The sequence below is a fragment of the Saccoglossus kowalevskii genome, chromosome 8 (genome assembly GCF_978046115.1).
Source record: "Saccoglossus kowalevskii chromosome 8, keSacKowa6.1, whole genome shotgun sequence".
NCBI lineage: Eukaryota > Metazoa > Hemichordata > Enteropneusta > Harrimaniidae > Saccoglossus > Saccoglossus kowalevskii.
Window position 1 is genome coordinate 31,778,787 of NC_140648.1, and position 22,163 is coordinate 31,800,949.

General features: G+C 35.8%; 1 protein-coding gene across 1 annotated transcript; it reads left to right on the forward strand.

Moving 5' to 3' along the window:
- Nucleotides 1-5,877: 5,877 nt before the first annotated feature.
- On the forward strand, nt 5,878-20,757 carry LOC100372651 (four-jointed box protein 1-like). The gene is made up of 6 exons (XM_078009518.2): nt 5,878-5,980; nt 16,811-17,050; nt 17,548-17,724; nt 18,142-18,331; nt 19,984-20,130; nt 20,301-20,757. The coding sequence occupies exons 1-6, from the start codon at nt 5,878-5,880 to the stop codon at nt 20,755-20,757; spliced, it is 1,314 nt and encodes a 437-aa protein (XP_077865644.2).
- The last annotated feature ends 1,406 nt before the right edge of the window (nt 20,758-22,163 follow it).

The following is a 22,163-nucleotide window of genomic DNA, read 5'->3' on the forward strand; positions in this document are numbered from 1 at the left end:
TAATATCCCCTAGAGGGAGAAACGCAACCTGATAATACTTGATAGAATCAGTGCTTTGAACAGAAAACAAGGCATTCTCAAACCAAACAAAATCATTGAACTCCGTGATTTGATACTGTTTTTTATGTATTAACTTTGAACGTTCAATTTCAGTATTATTTGAGAGTTCATTGGTAATGACGGCCAAACGAGTCCAGGATATCGTGTGGCATTTTTAAGAAATTTTGCATATCCAGTATTGAATTTTGTTGAAATATTTGATATTGAATAAATTATTCGAAAGTCCGATATGTAAATTAATTAATTAAGATATGCAAACTTAGTTGTATGTTATATTGAGTAATGAGAGCTTACCCACTTTCTACACAGAATGCGAAATCTTTAAAATATTATTTGCTCGTTTACGATCAGAATGGCTAAAAGAATCGCTAATGTTTATAACTAATGCTTATGTCTTTTTGCATATTTTGTTCGTGAACATATGAAATTATTGAAAACTCCGAGAAATTGGATGCAGTGCGAGGGGCACAGCGGTCTGGTCCCACATTAGAGCGTGCTAGGAAGTTAGTGAGTACAGGTGAGGAGTTGATCACAGGTCGTAGCAATCGGGCAGGGTTTTTTGACGAACAAGAGGCTGATGTATAGAGAGTTTCAGTCACCTCATGTTGTGAGAGGACGAGTGTTTTCCCAATTAGTTGTACCACTGTGTTACCGTGATCAAGTACTAGCACTAGGTCATCTGGGTGCTAAGAAGAATACAGATAGAAAAGCAATTCAGTTTTATTGGCCTGGTATGCAAGATGATCTTATTAGATATTGCAGGTCATGTGATATATGTCATAAGACCAGAATTTAACTGCCGTAGCGTTAAAGAAAATTACTTCAGAAGTGGTTTCTGATGCATTAGTTGAAAGCTTGCTTGATCGTCGTTCACTGACAAAGATCTCGAAGTGGCGTTTGTGGTCATTCGAATTAAACAAGTATTTTGGTTAATTGGTGTGCGCCTAGCAGGCTGCCCCTCACAGAAGCTCTGAAAACTTGTTTGATTTATTGAATACCATCGATTATTAAGCTGGTTTTGTGTCACTACTCCATCTATGAACAGTCAGAGGACACGTTGGACTAGCAGAACTGTCATTTTGTGTGCCAGAATCGCTTTTTGCTGTATTTTCTTCATATCCTTTTTGTTTTGTGTTTCAACTCAGTCACCATTTTTATGGTAATTACCTTGCATGAACAATAGACTCATTTATATTCATGCACACTTGGAAATACTTGTCACCACTTAGCAGTTTAAATGAAAAGACTCTTTGAAATCGTTTTCCTACTAATTATCATTCACATGCAAATTTCAGGAGAATTAATTATACTAAAAAGGATCTATTTAGTATTAGGAACAATAACATCTGTACTATTGAGCACAAATTCTCTCTCTCTGTCCGAAATAGGATCAGATCATTAGGCATTCAGTCAAAGTCATCAATCCACAGAGGGAAAAGAGCTGGTACTCGTCAGCTGAATTCTCACCCACAACGTACGGAATCAGCATTTCCAGCCTGGTTGTTGAAATGTTCATTCAATTCGGAATAAGGCTACACTAATTTCTGACTATATTGTAGAACATAGTATTGATGCACCTGCAATCACAGAGAAATGGCTGAAAGACAGTGGCGATGAATCAATCATTAACGAAGTTACACCAGCTGGTTACACTTACCATCATTTTCCGCGTGTGAAATCAACTTGTGGAGGGATTGCATTTATATTTAAGTCTAGTATTACAATCACCACCTGGAATCCGCTACGGAATGTTACTATCTTTGCAGCTGTTGAAGTCACTCTGCGTTACCATGGCATTACTTTTAAAGTTATAATTGTGTATTGTCCCACAACACAAAGAACAAATCCACTGCCTGGCTGTTTCTCATTACAAATCGTGCCTCAGGAAACTACTAAATAAACATTCACCGCAACATAAACAACTTATCACTGTGCGCCCTAATGCAGACTGGTATACAACGGACATAATGGTAGCTAAGAAAACACGCAGACTTCATGAAAGGAAGTGGCGCACTACGAAACTGGAAATTCACAAATCAAATTTACCGTACCCATTGTTGTAAAGTTAACAAGCTCATTGAAGATGCTAAATCTAAGTACTATTCAGATATAATTAAAGAGAACGCTCACAATTAAAAAGCACTATTTCAGTTATCATCAAATTTAACCACTGATAAAACATCACCACTGCCAACTCATTCTTCAGCTCAATCAGATACATTTAGTGAATTCACCAAAATCACCAATATTCGGTTTGGAATTAGGCAGATAGAATGATAATAATCCAGTCATTTCTACTTCAAATGCTACATGTACATCTGCACAACTTTCAAGTTTCCAGCCTACTACTACACAGGAAAATCATTAAGGAATCGCCATCTAAATCATGTTGCCTTGACCCAATTCTCACATATTTATTGAAGAAAGTTCAATTACAGATCATACTCTGGCTCATGTATCTCATCAACCTATCTTTCCAACAAGGACTCGTACCAGCTAATCGGAAGTTTGCAGTTGTCATACCACTGCTTAAGAAGAAAACACTTGATCAGCAAATACTCAATAATTACCGTCCCATCTCTAACATACCTTTCCTTTCAAAAGTTTTGGAAAAAGTCGTCGCCAGCAGTCTGCATACAGGACATTTCACAGCACCGAGACATCACTCATCAAGATCCACAATGACATATCAATGTGTATTGATGCAGGACAATATGTTATCCTTTTCCTCCTAGACCTGTCTGCTGCCTTTGACACGATCGACCGTGACATCCTTCTTGCAGGGCTAGCAGATATGGGCATATGTGATCTCGCCTGGCAATGGCTAGCTTCATATCTCACCATCAGTCTATTGTCATTAATGGTCATTCATCTAAAGAAACAACCCTTCATTATGGAGTTCCCCAAGGATCAGTACTTGGTTCCCTGTTATTCTCAATTTACATCTCATCACTTGGTCAAATTATTAGTCTCCAGAATCTTCATTTTCATCAATAGTCTAATGACAATCAACTTTACCTTACTTTCACCAAGGATAGCATTTCAGCTGCCACATCCCAAATTGAAAATTGCCTATCTAACATCAAGGCTTGGATGGTTAACAACAAACTACAGCTAAAAGATGGTAAAACAGAGATATTGCAAATCCGTTCAATATCCCTTACATGGTATCAACATTGGATCAACATTCGTTAAACCGGTTAAGGCAGCTCGCAACATTGGTGTCATCTTCGATGATTCACTTCAGTTCAGTAAATACATCATCAGTACATGCCAGAGCATATACATGCATATCGAACGCAAAGGACTCATTCGCCAACATCTATCTGAGCATACCAGTCTTAAACTCATTCACTCTATTATAACCGCTAAACTGGATTAGGGCAAAAAATGTGATCATATCACTCTTGTTCTTCGTAAATTACTTTGGCTGTCAGTTCACTATACACTTAAAAATTGTACTACTCACGTACAAGTCACTGCATGAATTGACACCGCCCTACATTATTATTATTATATGATTGTTTGATGGTGTATTACAGTTTATATAGTGAGAGCGCAATGCTTATTATCCGTTTCTTCTAATAAATAATCGACAAATTGTCGCGATCTAAGTACAATTCGAGTGGCAAGAGGAATATCTGTCATTATCCAATCAAATCATGCATTTAAGTCATGTGGCACGTCACCATGGTTTGATCCATTCTCTTTCCCATAGGTCTTTGTGCTTTTTCAATAGTACCTCTGCCACAGGCAGCCTTCAATTTTGTGGTCAATCACCTCACTACGCACGGCACGGCAAGTGATACACTAAATCTTGAAGGAAAAAACATTCTGTTAACGAATATAGTTGGAAAAGAAACATCAAAGATTAATTTCACTGAAAAGAGTTTCTTAATATTTCCATTCATCTTGTATTCCGGTGAATATGTCAATACTATTTCTGGCCTGAACGGGTTTTATTCTCCGCGTCTAACAGCCATAGAACACAAAGGTTCTAGTAGGGTCATAAAGTTAGTAATTTATTGTACAATCTTAGATTTTGGCATATAGGAAAGGATTGCACTTTTCTAACGCATGTCATATGTATTTTAATCTAATTAACTGAACATTTTATTCGCAATCATGGCGTGAAACGTTTTATTAAAGTGACTCAAGTGACCGAGCGACTTACGCATAACTTTGTTAACCGACGTACGGAGTCTTGTAGTTTGAACATATTTGAATATGCAAATGGTCATATGCAAAGCTGCTTTGTGCAGTGGTGATACGTAACACGCATGTAGCTGTGTGGAGTTCGGGTTTGACCGGACTCCATACTGAGAAGTTCGCTGATTCTGTTCTAAACCTTTTGGATTTCGGCATTCCCATGATGTATCATTGGAGGGAAAAAGATGTATATTAATAAGACCGTACTCCGTCGCATCGACCTCGGCTTCGCAATCTCATGATACAAGAAATAAAGATAAATATAAGCTATCTAAATGCAACAAGGTTTTGTGCTAACAAAGCATAAGTCCAAAACTCAAAATTGAAATTTGGTACTCTGTCAAGAACCAATGACGTGTAGTTGGTAATAGAAAGGTTACAAAACTTTCCTACTGTAACATTATTGCTAGATATTTTTTCTTTGTCGCATTTCCAAGGCAATACTTCACATCCTCGTTGAAGGATGATCCAATACCGAAAGCTACACCAATACTTGAGATAACTTCCTTTTTTGATTTAAGATTTTTGTTTTCATGCAAGTTATTTGATGGTTGTGTTTACAGGTTTTTATACTACACACTCAGCAAGCAATTTGATTATTGTATTTTTTTCTCAATTGATTATCGATTTGTACATACTCAATGCATTCTATCTATCGCGATCAATCTCGTGTAATCTATTTTCATTGAGGGTTTTATCCATTTTCTTCTTTTAGTAATTTGTCAATATTTTGATCTATCACCAAATAATCAAACTAATCTTTTTCATCTTACATGTTTTTATATTTTGGATTTATGTTTTTCCATTGCTCAATTTCTCTATCGATCATCTTTGATTCTACTTTTCACCTCACACCACCATTGACTATCAGTTATTGCGCCCTCATTGGCAGCCAACACTTTCTTCGCTAGCTATGTTGTTGTCAAGTTTGTTACTCTTGCAGTTTAATAATAACAATATTATAGTCAAATAGGCCAGTATGCTATCAATTGATCTAAGTAACAAAAACTATGTGGAAGGCACAGGAAGAAGGAAGAGCCATTAATGATTGAAACTTTGCTCACATCGTTGTTAGTTATTTATTATTCAGTAAATGACCTTTCTTAAACATTCTCATTCATTTCTTAAATGTTAATATTCTTTGTTAACTTTGTTGATATTTTCAATTTTTATTTTCTAAAATTATTTGACAATGGTTAGTCAAACCACAAACAGTATTAGAATAGGTGTTGAAAAAATACGTTACTGGTAGTAAATTTCTAAATATAGTTTTAAATAATATCCAATATAAACATACCTTGTATACGGACATTAGATATTTAAAAACATTAAGAGAGTGAAAAGTTAAGCATAACGATAAATAAATAAATTAATAAATGCATGGCTCCTTTAGTTTTATTATCTGCTACAAATGTGTTGGGCAATACAGTCATATTACCAATAATACACCAACAAACTGTTTGAAAATGGTTAAACTGCAATATAAAAACGACATATGTAAGAAAACAATTATTTGAAGACTATTTAACTGAAGTTGTGAAATATGCATTTACGCCTATAAAAGGTAGTATCTTCACTTGTACTGCAATAAATAGTAGCAATATAAACATGCTGTGTATTGCAAACCCTATTACCACTGTTATGGTGGGCATTGAAACAGAAATTTTGGCACCCAGACGTAATGGTACTTTACCAGATCACCCACCTAGAGGTGCGTTTTATCATTAACACCTTATTTAATCTTTTTAAACTTATAATTTCACCAGCACCTACTTAACAAAGTATTACTTCCACAAACACACGCTCTGCGCAACACGAGGGTTTCCAGTTGGCATCGGGACACCGAACCAAGATGCACACTGCTGGAATCTCGGCTTATAACAACACCATTCTCTTTCAACAAATGAACTCTACAATACATTTACATATACAGGCGTGGCATACAGGGCAGAGTTCATGATGCACAGTGACGAATTCGAATTACGCAAGCACGAATCGAATGTCTCAAAGCGTGCAGCCGAAGTGAATTGACGAAACTCGCGGCAAGCAAGAGCGACTAAAAATAAAGCAAAGTCGATATAAAATGTTAGTTGTCTCTCAAATATTGAAGGCAAGCATGGCAAACTATTTATTGCGAGCATATTGGTGCATATCGTGTCCCGTTGACAAGCTGTTGGCGTAAATAAGGAAAGAAGGTATACATGCGAATATGACAGGGGGTATATATAGATTGTAATCTGTATATCCTGTAATTCGTGAATTTGATTGGTTGTCATTTCCATGAGATATATACATACAATATTTTTTTACATAACTACCAAAATGGAAGCTATGCAGTACTTGCTAGATCATAACAAATCATAAGATCAGCTGAAGTACTTACCCTGTTCGAATTTCACTGGGGCAATAAATGTTATATATGTGCAGTCTGCATAAAGCTGATGTTGATGTAGTCTGTTCCTCTAGAAAGACTTATTGCAAAAGTTTCAATTAAATAAAATGTTCTGCATGAATAACTGTAAATCCAGAGCCAGTTGGGTAGATGTTTGTCATATAAAACCAAGGATATCAAACACGTATTCATTCAGTACATTGCAATATTATTATAATGCCATACGACACAATAAGAAACTATCGTACATATGATGCCTATTATGTCTCATATTTAAATGAAATAATATTAAGGCAGTGTCACACGTCCACACCTAAATAAATGGGTTAAAGGAAACGTACACGCGGCTCGTGGCAGAAAGAGGGGGTCGATTTTATAATCAGCCATTTATGAGACCGCCTACCCCGGTTTTTCACAAGTTGAATGAATACGCATTGTGACTTGAACGATTGTACCCCATGTCGAGCCGGTAATTGATGTCTAGATTGATTCCTGTTCTGTGAACTAGCACAGTTATTTTGCGTCTGCTGACATGCATAATGAAAACCGTTAAAATTACACAAAACAATTTCACAGAACATGCTGGCCATTGTTAACCCTGCGATGGCGCACTGCGTTGGCAAGGTACATGTATATTCAATCCAATCAAGGACATTATATTCAATTGATATATATGTAATTTGAGTAACCATAGTTAGATCTACATGTCTAATACATTTATAGTGCTTTCTTCTGCATTCAGTGATAAATGTTGTCCTTGATAATTATCTGTAAAATTTAACAAATTAATAATGTGAGATGTACACTGTACAAGTGCATCAAACACGTTGTCTGTGAAATGAATTGGACCAAGTCAAAACCTGCAATGAACACGGTTAATACATATATAAACAAAATATACAAACATTATTTTAATGCAATGCGTACAAAACTATACTGATAAGGAAAAAGGCCATTTGGAATAAAATTAATTGAATCTCTGAAAGGATCTGTCGTTTGTCGTTTAAAATACACAAGCTCGTTATCCCAACTCCTGATAGTTTTATTAATTGTTTGTGCTGTTCAACATAATGTTACAATAATTACAAAATTCATATTTATTAATTATACGAATGTTCAAAATATTTTTATTTCAACGTGTTAAAACGATTGGATTTGTTATTTCTGGGCATTACGTGCAATTGCATTTGATTCCCGCAGCTATTGTTCAGTTAACACAATTGTAATGCATGTAATTAATGCATTTGATAAATTTTTTATTCAACTGGTTTTGAGGCAATATTATGGCACGCAGTTATAACTAAAAATCGCGTTGTTTACAATCCTCGTCATATTCGATCCGTAGTACATCGTGGCAATTCCAGGATGTAAACTCGTTCTTACAATTAAATAAATACAACTTTAGTATATTAGGCCCATTTTATATGATATTTCAATCGTGTGCATGCGACGCAAAACTTAATATATTGCCAGATATTTTGATTTCAATTATTTCCATGGGATATCAAATTTAGTATTTTTTGGCAAATTTTTAATTCATTATCAGTATCATTGTGTTTAAATTTCCGCGAATTAACATTATGGCATTTTACGTCTGTCAAATAACGGCCAAATAAATACGTGGAATCATTAATTACTAAGGACCTGGCGTAGAATTGGAAATTACTGCAAATAAACAAATGTCCAATACGGGAACAAGATAATAGTATATTTGGTTATTGATAAAATAGTAGGGCGCCACCAGTCGGTCTGGCTTAGCAAGTGTTTCGTGTTTCTCTCATGAAGTTGACGCTGATTGTGCACAGACGAAGCCGCTAATTCCGTCATTAGATGGCGGCACATCGTGTATGTGGTGTTTACAAAGGACGTGGAAATGATCCGTGGTACATGTGACCAATAATAGAATGATTAGTTGTCTATCTGTTGGCGTGTCTTTTATTTCTGCGCTGAATGTGCAATACCAAAGTCCTGCCATTTATTTTTCATGGTTGTATGAGAGGGTTAATTCTTCGGCCTCGTGGGGTTCTCCACACGTGTCAGGGGGGAAACTCGTCTCGGTCAGCTATATCTCCTTGAGGTACGGGATCGGGAAAGTCACTTAAACTTTACAGTCAAATAAGACACACACAACGAAATACGTTTCTACTCTCGTCTTAGTCGGTCTTTTGAGCACTCTATAAACACAGCGCCCTGGAAAAAAGTCCCAAAGACTATCGAAAGGCTGACTCAAGACTGCCTTTAGACTGCGTCAAGACTCGCCCAAGACTCTCTAGACTGTACTGCGTCTGTCTTGGTGTACTCGCCAAGACCAACTAAAACAACTTTATTCACTTTCAAAACCTTAACCAATTACAAAGCAGTAAAAACACTCTAAGGCGTAACCTTCAATCATAAAGCCAATTACACTAAGTACTGAACACGTCATATCTTTTGATTAATCGTTCACTGTATTAATAACTGCGAATACTAACTGTCAGAAATAGTAGTCCGAATAGCGACGGTTATCTCGTAATTATTTCCAAATCACTGAACCAAGTTCCGTTCAGAACCTCAAATGGGCTGAAACGATGACAGACATAACACAGCCGTTCGCTAGTAATCAGCTAATTAAGTCGATTAACAGATACGCAAAAACAATTTCATCATAGTTGTTCGACCATAGTCGTCTGCACCAGTATCGCAAGTTTGGTTTACTATGTTGGTCGCTCGACACTATATTCACCGCCTCCCTCTCGGTACCGAAGCCCAACTCGGCATTCCGGGAGGAAATCTACTCACCACGCCACGCCACCTCGATACCTCTCCTTCCCGGAAACATGCTTTACAATACGAGACTGATTTCTCTATAAGTTCGACCATTTAACATCATATACTGGACACGATTTTTATCAATTAAATGGTCGGCATTTATTGCTGCTCCAAATCATTCAGAATATGACAGCGCAAAAACCGCGCAAATTCATTTTACCAAAATAAGTATACTTTGAGCAAATGATACATGTGAACAATTACAAACTTGCCATGTTTCCCAAAAGATGGGAAAACCCAATAAAAAATTTTTCGTCTCATTGAACGGTATCTTAGCTGCGGAGGAAGCATTTTGCTGTATTTCTTATCGACCATGTGGAACCATTGCTCAACGGCAATTGTGACAAACCAATGATACAATATGCAAACGTTTAGTGGCGGACAATGACAATACATATATAGAAAAATAATAACAAACGGCGAAATAGAACAAAAGAACATCTCAGGTGGGCGTGTGATAGCACAAGACAAAATTTGGTAATCCATATCTAAAAACCGTTTTGTGTGCTGCTGCATGATTTCTAGGAGCCATACTAATATTATTGCTTCCAACATTTCAAACGCTTTAATACATTTTTTTGCTTCTATAGAATCACTAAAATACAGTCTGACGACGATTCTGACTTGTTTCAGCAAGTAGTATGGCAGTGAGAGAATGAGATCAGATCTTTTAGTCTATTTATTAAGTTGTTGATGATAAAATTTGACTATGTGCCGAAGTTTAGAAATCGGTTTAATCATGCTTTTGTAATGGCATAAGCCAATCTGTTTTTCTGTCCATTCAGTTGTGGTGACATGGTTTCACTATTATTGCAAATTTAAGGCAATACACCGATGGCTCGATATCACATACAGCTATCAAAAAACCTAAATAATGTGTAATATGTAAAGAAACTCTAAATCGTAGAAAAGCTACACAATTGTATCACATAGACATTTATAAAGTTTATATAAAAAGTTAATATAGTAATTTAGAGACAAAGTCCAACAAGTTGTTGTTGTTGTTGTTGCAGACTAATACAGTAACACCACATAATCTGGATGAAAAACTACGCCATTTAAATAGTGTAAGAAGGGGTGGTCTGGTAAAATTAATAATAAATTATGAATGCTTATTGTCAGACATCTTTAGCTAACTACCATAATTTACTATATTGAAATAAGCAATGGAAGACCGATCAAGCATATAACCCAAATCGAGTAAATCCTTCTGAATCTGCATACAGACCGAGTATGTGCTGGATAACAATAATATTGAATCTAGCCAGATTAACGGGGCTTCGCTTTGTGTTTTGGTACCGAATTCAAAATAAATGTGGCGACAAAAACAGATTATTACCTCATAACAAGAATCATGAATGATTGTATTGACAGGGTAAGCAACGCCAAATACGTATGACAAAATCGAAATGTTATTGCGGTGTTCCGTTGGTGGAGGGGCAAAATATGCATTTGAAAACTCTTGACGCATTGTACCAGTTGTGGGTGATGCCGTTCGGTATGACAAATATCCAATCTACATTTCGCAAAAATGATGAATGCTTGTTTAGGTGACTTAAGTAATGTTGAGCCGTATATAATTATAGGTATGTATAATGGGTCAGGTTATTGGCTATTAATAATACATAAAATAAATAAAATGCATTATTGAATATCCGGTCTCAGACCACTCACAAATTTACTAAAAAAATAAAAATATGTCAACAACTGTTATAAGGTTGAATCTTTATTTATATACGGTACAAGTTCTCTGTACACCATGTTTTTATTAACAATTTTCTTTGTTAGTAGATGCCAGTGCTAGCCGGGTTGTTCTTGTGCAAGCTGATATAAAGATATTCAACACTCAGTGTGATAGTTAAATAAAAAGTGTAATCATTATCAAAAAAAAAAATACTGTTTTAAAAAAGAGACTTTGGCGTTACAACATGAAAAATATATACATTTGTACACCAATTACATCTGTGTATTACAATATGTACTTATTATATCCCAGCCACGGATAATATCAATTTAAGACAATGTACTAATGTAGTTTGTTTTTGCATTAAGATAATATTTATGAAATATTCAGATTGCTTGCCTTTTGGTCCAGTAAATCATGTGTTGTCATCCTCTGTCATTGCGTGGCGTTGAGAGAAAAGACGAGTTGTTTTGCTGCGTTGGGTCATAGTATCTCAAAGGACTTTTAGATACAGTTAAACTTGTGCAAATAACATGTATTAATTAAATATTTGTGTCGTAAACTGCATAAACACAGCAACAAATCGAGTTATTGTAGTATAATTAGAATTCTGTCCATCCGACATAGGGGAAACTGCTGGACATGAGTTGTTTGCAAAAAATTGTCTCAGACATAGGGGACTTTTTAAAATTAGACTTTGGGAATATTCAGCTATCCCATTTATTTAATCATTTCAATATTGTTTTGTGTTCATTATGTGCCTTACTGTGTATTTGTTTTGTGTTAGTGGCTACGTTTTGATTGCCATTCGTTTATTCTATTGTATAATGTATTAACAAACTTAAGATTGGGAGAAAATGCCAAATTCTAAATTTCTAAGGTTTTCTAAAACATTAATATTTAGTTTCATTTATTACCAATTTTGAGATTAATGCATCCCGAGGTGCATCTTGTAGCCATTCGTTTATTCGATTTCCTTCACAACAATAGACTTAAACAAATCTAATGACGGTGAATTATGGTATATTGAACGCAAAGTTGTCTTCATCAAAATTTGCTTCCAAGTTATCAATTTTCAATTTTACAAGTCATAAAGTTATGAAAAGTTCGTCCAGAGATGATCAGTCAAAAGTAATAAACGAAAAAGCAAAATAATGGTGTTTTAGTATACTTGTGCACCGTTTTCAACATTTGGAATTTGCCTTAATTACAAATTCGTTAACGCATTATAAAAAAGAATAAACGAATGGCCACCATAAACCACGGATTGTATGTCCTGAGTGAAGACACATTCCTTCACATGCGGCACCCGCCATATATTTATCTGAGAAATAATCGAATGATTTATGTTTGAAACCTGACGTCTACATCAATTAAATGACATTCATGCCACCAGTGTTTTTGTACTAAATCACAAGCACAGTGTCATGCTATGACGCTGAAACTAAAATGAACATTGTTGGCAAACATGATCAATTTGATAAAATTTGGTGAATGAAGCCCCGCTAAAAAATACCACTATTAGAAGTGTATTACATGTCATCGTTCCAAATTCTTGAATGAATAAAACGTCAGAATCGGTAGTCTGTTTTATATTGGCGTGAACGTATCCGGAAATATATTGTTTAAGTGTATGTCTTTAGATATTGTCATTAAAAATCGGTTTGACAAATTTTCCCAGCTAAACCATGTAACTATAATGGGGGATAGGATATTTTTTTGGTAATGGCGAATCATTATCCCCACGATTGAAGTTGTGTATTCCCGCCATTTTTTGTGTGATACCTCAAAACTCTATCCACCAATATACTGTTTTGATTCAATTTGTAATTTCAAATCCTTTTGGGCAATATGTTATATTTTTATTAGATTTAATCAGACAAATTATGGAGGTATGTAAATGTGTCGAAATGGACATAGTGCGAGTGGTTAGTGCTAGTAGCACTAATCCGAAAAACTACTAGATCTAGTGCTAAAATGGCACTAGATCTAGTGCTAAAATGTACATAGTGCGAGTGGCATTGATATCGCGTTGTCAACGACGTCAAGACATCTTGTAATTCTCTGAAAATAAATTAATATTTACGTAAAATTGTTGTATCTTTCATTCATTGGGAATGTGCTACAGTGGGGAAATTGAGAATGTCATTGTCCACGTTTGTCGTAATAGAACTTTGAAACAACGCGATCGACCGGGAAACTAGGTGAAACTGCAGGTCGAACTTCGACATTTTTACAAATTGTGAATAGATATACTGTATGAAATGGTATTGTGAGGAAGTTTGTGTTTTCAACTTTGCGAATGGAAACTTTATGTAAATGGTGGAATTCAGCGTTGATTTTTTTTTAAATCGCTGATGTGCCGTTTTATTTCTGGTCGGCGCCACACTTAATGAAAATAGATCTTCGAAAATGAAATTATGATGCCATATGTGAACTAAATAAAAAATTGGTATACTCCTAGTCTAAGTCCCGGGTCCCCGTAAAGCTCGGTGGATGTTGTGTGTACTGCGACCTGTGAATGGGCATATACATATTCACGCACTCCTGTTGTTACATTGTATCATGGAGGAACTAACGGAATATGATGTGACCTCGCCGATTTTTTGATTTTTTTTAACGTGACCATATTATATATGTCTAGACACTTTCTCTGCAATAATATTTTTTAGGAGCCCTTATGATTTTTTGTTGTAGACTCTCGACATCTTGTTACAGTTGCTAATAATTAAAACATGTGAAGTAACAAGTTCGTCTGTTGAATTTCCGGTTGTAAAATACGTATTTTAACCCTTCACAGCTAAACAAACCCAGTGTATGGTCGCGTTAAAATAATGGGACCAAGAAATCGTCCAGGGCGATTTTTCGGCAGTTTTTAAATTTATTTTTTAAAATATTTTGTCGTAATTTATCGGACATTTCAATCGTTCCTGACGCCTAAATCAGTCTATTTAAGTTTTTATTCAAGAGCGTGTTTATTGTGACTAGCGTAAGCTCCGTTTGGACAAAGAGCTGTTATCACTGTAAACAATGTTAAATTATTCTTCTTATGCTAAGTTCATCTTTGAAAACAACTATTTTTTTATTTAAAAAAAATCATGCCATTTTCCCATCAAAATCCAAGCCAAAAGAGCGTTCTACAACATCGGCAAATCTCTTCCGCGTTGCGTTCAATAACATTAACATATTTAAATGAGCTATGGTGATTTGAACGCGTTGGCATCATCCAGCATTTTAATTGGTTAATTAGCGATTTGACCTATTAGCTCAACTCACGCAAGAGAAACATGGCGGATACCCTAACGCATCGAGCGTTTATATGCGATCGGAATCATTTGCTTACGATGAAACTAAGTTGAATTTTATTTGAATCAACGAATTTATTTTTTGTGCGTTATTATAATCACTACTGAGTAATAATCAACGTTTGTGAAACGTAGCATGTCCGGATTGAGCATCTGTGATCGCTTGCTGCTACGCAATGCAGTTGTGTTCGTTTTTATTAGAAACGTCGTTTAAAATATACTTTTGTTACCAATAAAATAAAAACAAATGTATTTAAAAAATGACACTGGGCGACACTGTAATGACATTCCAGGTGGTCTACTTTTTAATTCAGCAAGAATTATTAATTATTGTTAATTCTGCAATAGTTTATTTCGTCTTGGGTGGCCCAACTGACAGCTTAGAAAGTCTGTGTAGTTGGATACAATGAACCCCCCCAATATTTGATAATTATTTTTTGAAATTTTGAACCCCAAATTAGCGCCCATCACCCGTGAAATCCCCAGGGCGATTTTTCAGATGGGCGAATTTACGGCAGAATCCGGTATTATATACCGTATTACCTGGGCACACGCCAAGGGGCTTGAACATACAAAATTGGGAAAAGTTGGGGGTGGGCGCTTACCCGAGGACCACCTCATAACAGATTTTAAAAAGTTGTTTTTGTGATCGTATGATAAGGTCAAATAATAGAATGCTTTCGTACACTTTGTACAGTACTTATTTCTTGATTTGTGCGAGGTTTCAATAAACGTGAGCACTCGGTCAAGAACTGTGGGAACACTAAGACACGGGGTCGAATTTCAAGAATAAAACTTGTTTTATGTCAGCGAATGAAGTTGTATTACTCACTGAAAGTGGCTACAAAGTATGGTAAGTAGTGTAATCAATGCACGGTTACTTTTTTTAGTACCGGTAACCGTGATCAGTGCAAGTCGAAACGGCCAGGAAAAACTACCGCTTGTAATCCAAGATGGCGATGACCTCATTAGCATAATTTTGTTCACGCACGTATTGATACATCGCATCGTAATTACTGAAAAATAGCAGACAGGGTTATGAAACAAATAAACCTTTTATTACTGATGTGAAATGTTTACAAACTATTGTGAATACATAAACATATCCAAATGGCGATACATAAAAAACAGACTGAAAATAAACTCTGGTCGATCTCATTAACATGATTTATTCACGCACCCACACACGTGACTAAATTACAAAAATAACGATGATGCAACAAGTTCCCATCGTCGGCATGCCTCATTATGGTTATCGTAATGGACTTGAGGTCGGCAAAATGTTTTTTCTTCAACGACAGAAAAATAATTCACATGCTGTGATGAAGGATGGAAAGAAAGTAGCAAGTTTACGACGTGATGTCTCAAAAGTGCTAGCTCCCGTTATGGAATCACAGTCAGCGAAATGCTACGTTTTGAAACCAAAGCTAAGTGATTCAAACCACTCACCACCAAGGTATGGATCGTTGCAATATTGCAATATTGGATTCATCGTGAATGAAGAGAAAGCAGAACGTGTGCGCCACATGCTGCGTGGTTCATCTTAAGTCGTTAAGTTCCAATGAGTTTTTACGTAAAAACACAAACAAAGCGGCCCTTTTCAGGGCCACCACACACTCCAAAAAGAGAACTACCGTAACAAACACACTATTTAAATAAATCGAACGCGTTCGTTTTTGACAAATAAAACTTTATTGTTGACCCAGTTCTTGGCTAAAAATCACCCTGGGCGTTTAACCGAGGATGTCCCCAACATGTAACTTTTGTGAAAACAGGGGGTGGGCGCTTGCCCAGGGAGGGGCGCGTGCCCGTGGTATTACGGTAAAGAAAGTATTATTATGGACATCTCGCGCATATTGCCGATGTTTTATACTGTTTGTAGTTTGCATATGAAAGTGGTTGTTGATGCCCCTCCTATTATTCGACGTTGTTGACAATGCGATAACAATGCCACTCGCACTATGCACATTTTAGCACTAGATCTAGTGCCATTTTAGCACTCGATCTAGTGCCATTTTAGCACTCGATCTAGTGCCATGTTAGCACTAGATCTAGTAGTTTTTCGGAATAGTGCTACTAGCACTAGCCACTCGCACTACGCCCATTTCGACACATTTACATACATGAATTATGTGCAAGTTCTCGCAGATTTTCAGAATGTCTCGACATCCAACCGTTTTTTTCGAAAATTTAGACACAGTGGCACATATGCTAATCGCATATAAACACACAAGCGATTTACTGTTATCATCATAATTATTTTCATGTGATTATATAACCAATTTCATTCATGCTGGAAACATCGATTAAACAGTATGGAATTACTATTGAATTTGTTACTTTGCTTCATAGCTTTGGGAGCCCTGTATATCATACTGGGAACTATGTACAAGAATCAGGACAATACTCGGCTGCCTATGGACGTGTTTACGCCTATTCATGTTGATAGACATATGCAATACAAAGTTCCTAATAAGAGCGGTATACCAAACTTTAACACGGTTAATGGTCGTAACTTAGCTATAAATGGTTCAACTGTGGTTCAAGATGGAATATTCTGGTCAGAAGAACTTATGCAGATGACCCCTAAAGGTATTTTAACAGTATGGGCCATTCAATATTTAAATAATAATACATGTTTGTGACAGTATTATACCTGTCCAAAGGATGGTAGTCATGGCCATAATATAGATAATGCCAGAGCCGAATGCGAGGGCATCATTAATATTATACAATGTTGTAAACGGAATCGCAGTATTATTCTATGTCCACATACTATTTGTATTGTACATTATATATTGTGAATGACTCTTCTCGTGTAGCACATTAATTTCAGTACTATTGTATGTACACATTGACCTCGATGATAACAATGAATGGAATCATTTTAATAATAATATTTCATCTATTTGCAATTGTTGTGTGGTTACTTTGAACAGTTGTGATAAAAAAATAAAGAAAATAATTACATTTTGACGCATAATAAACACATTTCTGGGCATTACATTAGAAACAAAAACCAATAACATGGGAAGGACATGCATTTATTAATGATACTACGTATGTTTTTTTTTCTCTCAATTTCACAGGGCCTTCCGTGCGAGAAATTTATAATATTTCCTCCAAATTTCAAATCAGTAATTTAAATGTGACCCATACGAATGAACGATTTTGTAGTGACTGGTCATCGCGAAGCAACTCCAGAGTCACTTTATCTGACGGCTCTCAATGGTGTGCTCGTTACAAACCTCCATGCTACATTTTAGGTAAGGCAACAAGGCAATTTCTTTTCATAAAAACTACATACATAACTCATCCGAACATTAAGGTATTCCGATTTCAATTGATATATTACATAATTAATTGACTAATTATTGACCTTATCGATATTATAATGCTGAAGTGCAGGGTAATAGAAAAAACAGTTTCTGCAGTGACAGTGTTACCATAACATATTCAACAACATGGGAAAATCATGACAATTCAGAAATCAGGTAGTTTTATTAATACAGAGAATCGCATATACTAAGTACATTAGAAAGTAGTATGTATGTTTTATTTTAACAATGTGCACAACAAATTGAATCATGAAAATTCGGTTAATTATTGTATTCTATATTTTACATGATTGATGACCAAAAACTATTAAACACATATTTGTCTCGTATTTATTAAACAATCAGGTGAACTGATGGCATATTACTTTTCATTGATGATGCATATGAATTACATCCCGCCTGTAATGTTAACAAAACCAGACCCGTCCACTCCACAATGGGGATCCGAATTGGTGAAAACATTTCTGAATAAGAGTGAATGGGATTCCAATAATATTATAACGATGACAAAATGGATTCCAAAACTGAGTAGAAGGTGAGTTGGTAAATTTATCAAAAAAAAATATATCACGATACTAATGTGTGGACATTTTCTTACATTATATACCATATGTTATGTACATTTTATGTTTCACACTTGTAATATTTGAAAAATATAATATTATAAAAATATTGAACCGGGCACACGTTGTTAAAAGTTGTTTTTATAGCAAGCTAGATAGATTTATCTGGACTGGCTGTTTTGTTCTAATAGAAGGCTGGATTTGACATTATGCTTTGCTGTGATGTGTCTTAAGTAACATTTCGTTGAATCAGCCATCGCCTTCACTGCCTCACTATGTTATTTTACAGTGTATATTACTGCTGCGTGGCCTTACATATTTCAACTGTCCAAAACCGTGTTCAACAGAACGGTCGTTGACATAGTGTTTTATTTAACCCATAACCTAGATGTATTGTACCTACCAATTCCTGATGTTTTTGATATATTAGCGTATACGGGTTTCACGTGATGTTTATGTTGAGTACACGTGTTCATGGACTTTATCAATGCAATATTTGGTAACAAATAACTTGTTTACAAGACCGTTACCAATTTGTCCCAAAGCATCCACAGGCCGACATCTTGCTTACGGGAGGAAATAATTAACATACAATTACATGTACATAAAACGAGATCTGGTTGGTGGCCGTGGGTTTCATTTTGAAGACATTTTTCAATCAAGACAAGTTGGTTAAACTAGGAGTATTTGGTTAGTTACTCCTGAAAATTATCAAGTGTAGCTGCGAGAAAGTGCAGTTACTTGTGCTAGTTCATACTTCTCAGAATAGCGGGCAATCTTTCTGTACATTATAAATCTACCACCAATTCATGTACAACTAAATAAAATAACGTGCATAAATGAATACTGAACAAATCTAATGTTCGATGCATGTGTGAAGCTTAAACTTAATGGCAAGTATGAGATATGGCTATAATGTAAGAACAATATTTGTTTAAACAAGATGACCGCTAGTCAGCCATTTTGGATTTGATGGCCACAAAAATGCATGTGCGTGTGTCCGAAATGATCTGATGTATATGTTGAGCTTCAATGTAATCAGTTTACGCATGACAGATATATGGATCCGGAACAGCATTCTTTCAGTAACCATTTTGAACTCGATTTGAGAAATAAAATTGCGCGCCTCAAGGTCCTATTGTGTTCAATGTAACACACTACTGCAATCTGGTCCCAGAATAGTGGAAATATGTGATTTTGATTCAGTTTCAGAATAACGACGCTAAAAAACATTCCACGACTTTAGTAAAAAGATATTGTACATTATGTTGAATTCACCCGTCACAAAAGTGCAAGTTACACCAAAAAGTTGACAAACTCATTCCCAGAGTAACCACGCTAAATAACCACCAAAATGTTGACCATTTTAGCCACAATATAATTATAAAAGTCATGGATTGATGTTTTTCTGCGTTTAACAATGGTAAACATACCGAAAAACTCGGTCCTTTTCATCGCTGATATCCCGCAATTTTATTTGAGTGTGTTTGGAATTTGTTTCTTACCAGGGGCACTACTGAACTAAAATAAATGTCATACAATACAATACATCGGAAGATTGGGGTTTCAAACCCACGTTTAAATTATGTGTCTCTTGTGTTGTTTTTTTTTGCTTTTAATTCAGACAGGTGCCCAATATAATGAGGTATGGTGATCGTCTCCTACATATTGACAATCCAATGTTCAGTAACGTCACACAACATGAATTATTCAGTTTAATTGCCTACAGCGACGCAGCTGTGTTAGACTATTTGATGGCAGAGTCAGACAGGTTAGTTGATAACATATACACTTTCTATTGCATCAAATGAATTCTTGCGTGTGTTAAGCCAAACGAATTACGTGGTTGTCTTTAATACAGTGTGCAGCATTCAACTGTACCTATAATCCTTCAATTAACAAGGTTAAATTAATCTTTAGATCTTTAGATTTGTTTTGCAGATTGCTGTTCTTACATCGACATAAGTTCAAGAGTGGTGGGACAAACAAAAAGACCCATAACCTGTTCTTCGATGAAAACGGAAAAGCGTGGATGCTTGACAATGAAATGTCATTCTTCTTGGGACAAACAGTTCAGACTCCAGCATATGCTCCGCTCATTGGATTATTGAAATCTGTTTGTATCTTTCGACGTCAAACTGTGGAAATGGTGTCCAAACTACACGCCCATGAAAACGTGCCCCGCCTTTTATGGGAAGTGGTGAATGAAAACGTAGGTCCTCTTGATTTGGAATGGAACCCACAAAAACCAATTATCTGTAAATTACACGATAAACAGTACACCATCGACTGGGCTAATACATTTACTGAAAGGATAGAAAAAGCCTACATGTGGATTAAGCGGTGCTCGGAAGCTGGATATGAGTCATTAGTACAGGACTATACCATGATACCATAATGATATCAAATGTACACCAGCGCTTTTCAATTATCCCTAATAATATTTCACACTAGTTGAACGCCCCCAAGTCAATTCACACATACTGAGCATGCGCATCTTTTCAAGTTGTAGTCATTGCATTTTAGTATTAAATGTATGACGACATCTTGATACTCAGGTTTAGTGTCAGTATGCATGCTTTTTGTGCAGCTACCAATTAATAAAACATTAGTTTTAACATTTTAAATATGTTAATGCTTGAGCATTTCTGGAAATAACAGTGACGTAATAATAGTTATCTATATGTAATCAACACTAAATGATTTGTCACTAATTAAAATGCTATTATCGAAAATGATTTGTTGTCACTAATGTAATAAGGAGGGTGGTACAAGTGGTGATTGTTTTCAACGGTGCCATGGATAGGAAGACCAGATCCAGGTAGACGGATCAACTTGAAGATGATGCAACTAGGTGGTGATAATATAATAATAATTGTGTAGGATCAAATAGTACACCACACTAAAAACGTCTTGGTCCAACAATTTTATACTAGTAACGTTTCGGGGACGTTGAAATTACCCTTTGTCAAACTGGAAATACAATAAAAACAACAATCACGAGAAATCAAGACTGGTAAATAAATAAATAGTATTGACTATATAAAATAGGCCTTCGTTAACATACAGCGTTTGTCGATAATAAAACAGCAGGTTTTATTGGTCAGATCCTCATCAATATCGTTTTGTGAGACAAGTGCTACCAACTCTTTTCGGAAAGATCAGAACCAGTAAAGTTATGACATCTGTTCACCAATTGGATCAGTACTTTATCAGTCAGGTGGTGTTATGTCTCTTTTCCTGTAGTGAGCTACTGCGTAATTGGTCTAAATAAGTACTTTATCTGAACGAAAAACACGAACGTGCTAAATGATTGACATGAATGTATTAAATAAGTAAACCGGACATGGTGGGATAAATGCGTGAACTAGTTAGGCAAATAAAGCAGTATTCGACAATGAAGACAGACTGGTAAATTGAAGACTATGCATGGTAATATGCTGAAGTCTTTCCTTCATTAGAAACAAGGATCTTGAGACACTGGTTAATAAGAGGGAGAATGCGGCACAGCATTTCAAACCACATCTATAGCCCCGAGTAAGATAGCGAGATAAATGCGCCCTATGCGTTCGATCCTAAAAATGGGTTTTTCAAACGTGCAATGCTGACAGCGACTCGAAAGGGAACGGTGGAAATGAAATAGTAGATTTAACAAATTAGAAAGTAGGTTGTTAAGACGATTCGTATCACACAAACATCACATAGCGTTACATTCATGTGTGTTAATCCACTATTTTGTTAGTACCAGCGAAAATTAAAAGAAATACTCTCATGCTTTTTGTTATTATTTTTTTTCACAATGCA

Excerpts from the sequence above, each read along its gene's own strand:
- LOC100372651 (XM_078009518.2), top strand. The coding sequence starts at position 5,878 with ATGCTGTGTATTGCAAACCCTATTACCACTGTTATGGTGGGCATTGAA. Across the intron at positions 18,332-19,983 it reads ATTCCAAAACTGAGTAGAAG|ACAGGTGCCCAATATAATGA; the intron begins GTGAGTTGGTAA and ends CTTTTAATTCAG. Across the intron at positions 20,131-20,300 it reads TTGATGGCAGAGTCAGACAG|ATTGCTGTTCTTACATCGAC; the intron begins GTTAGTTGATAA and ends TTTGTTTTGCAG.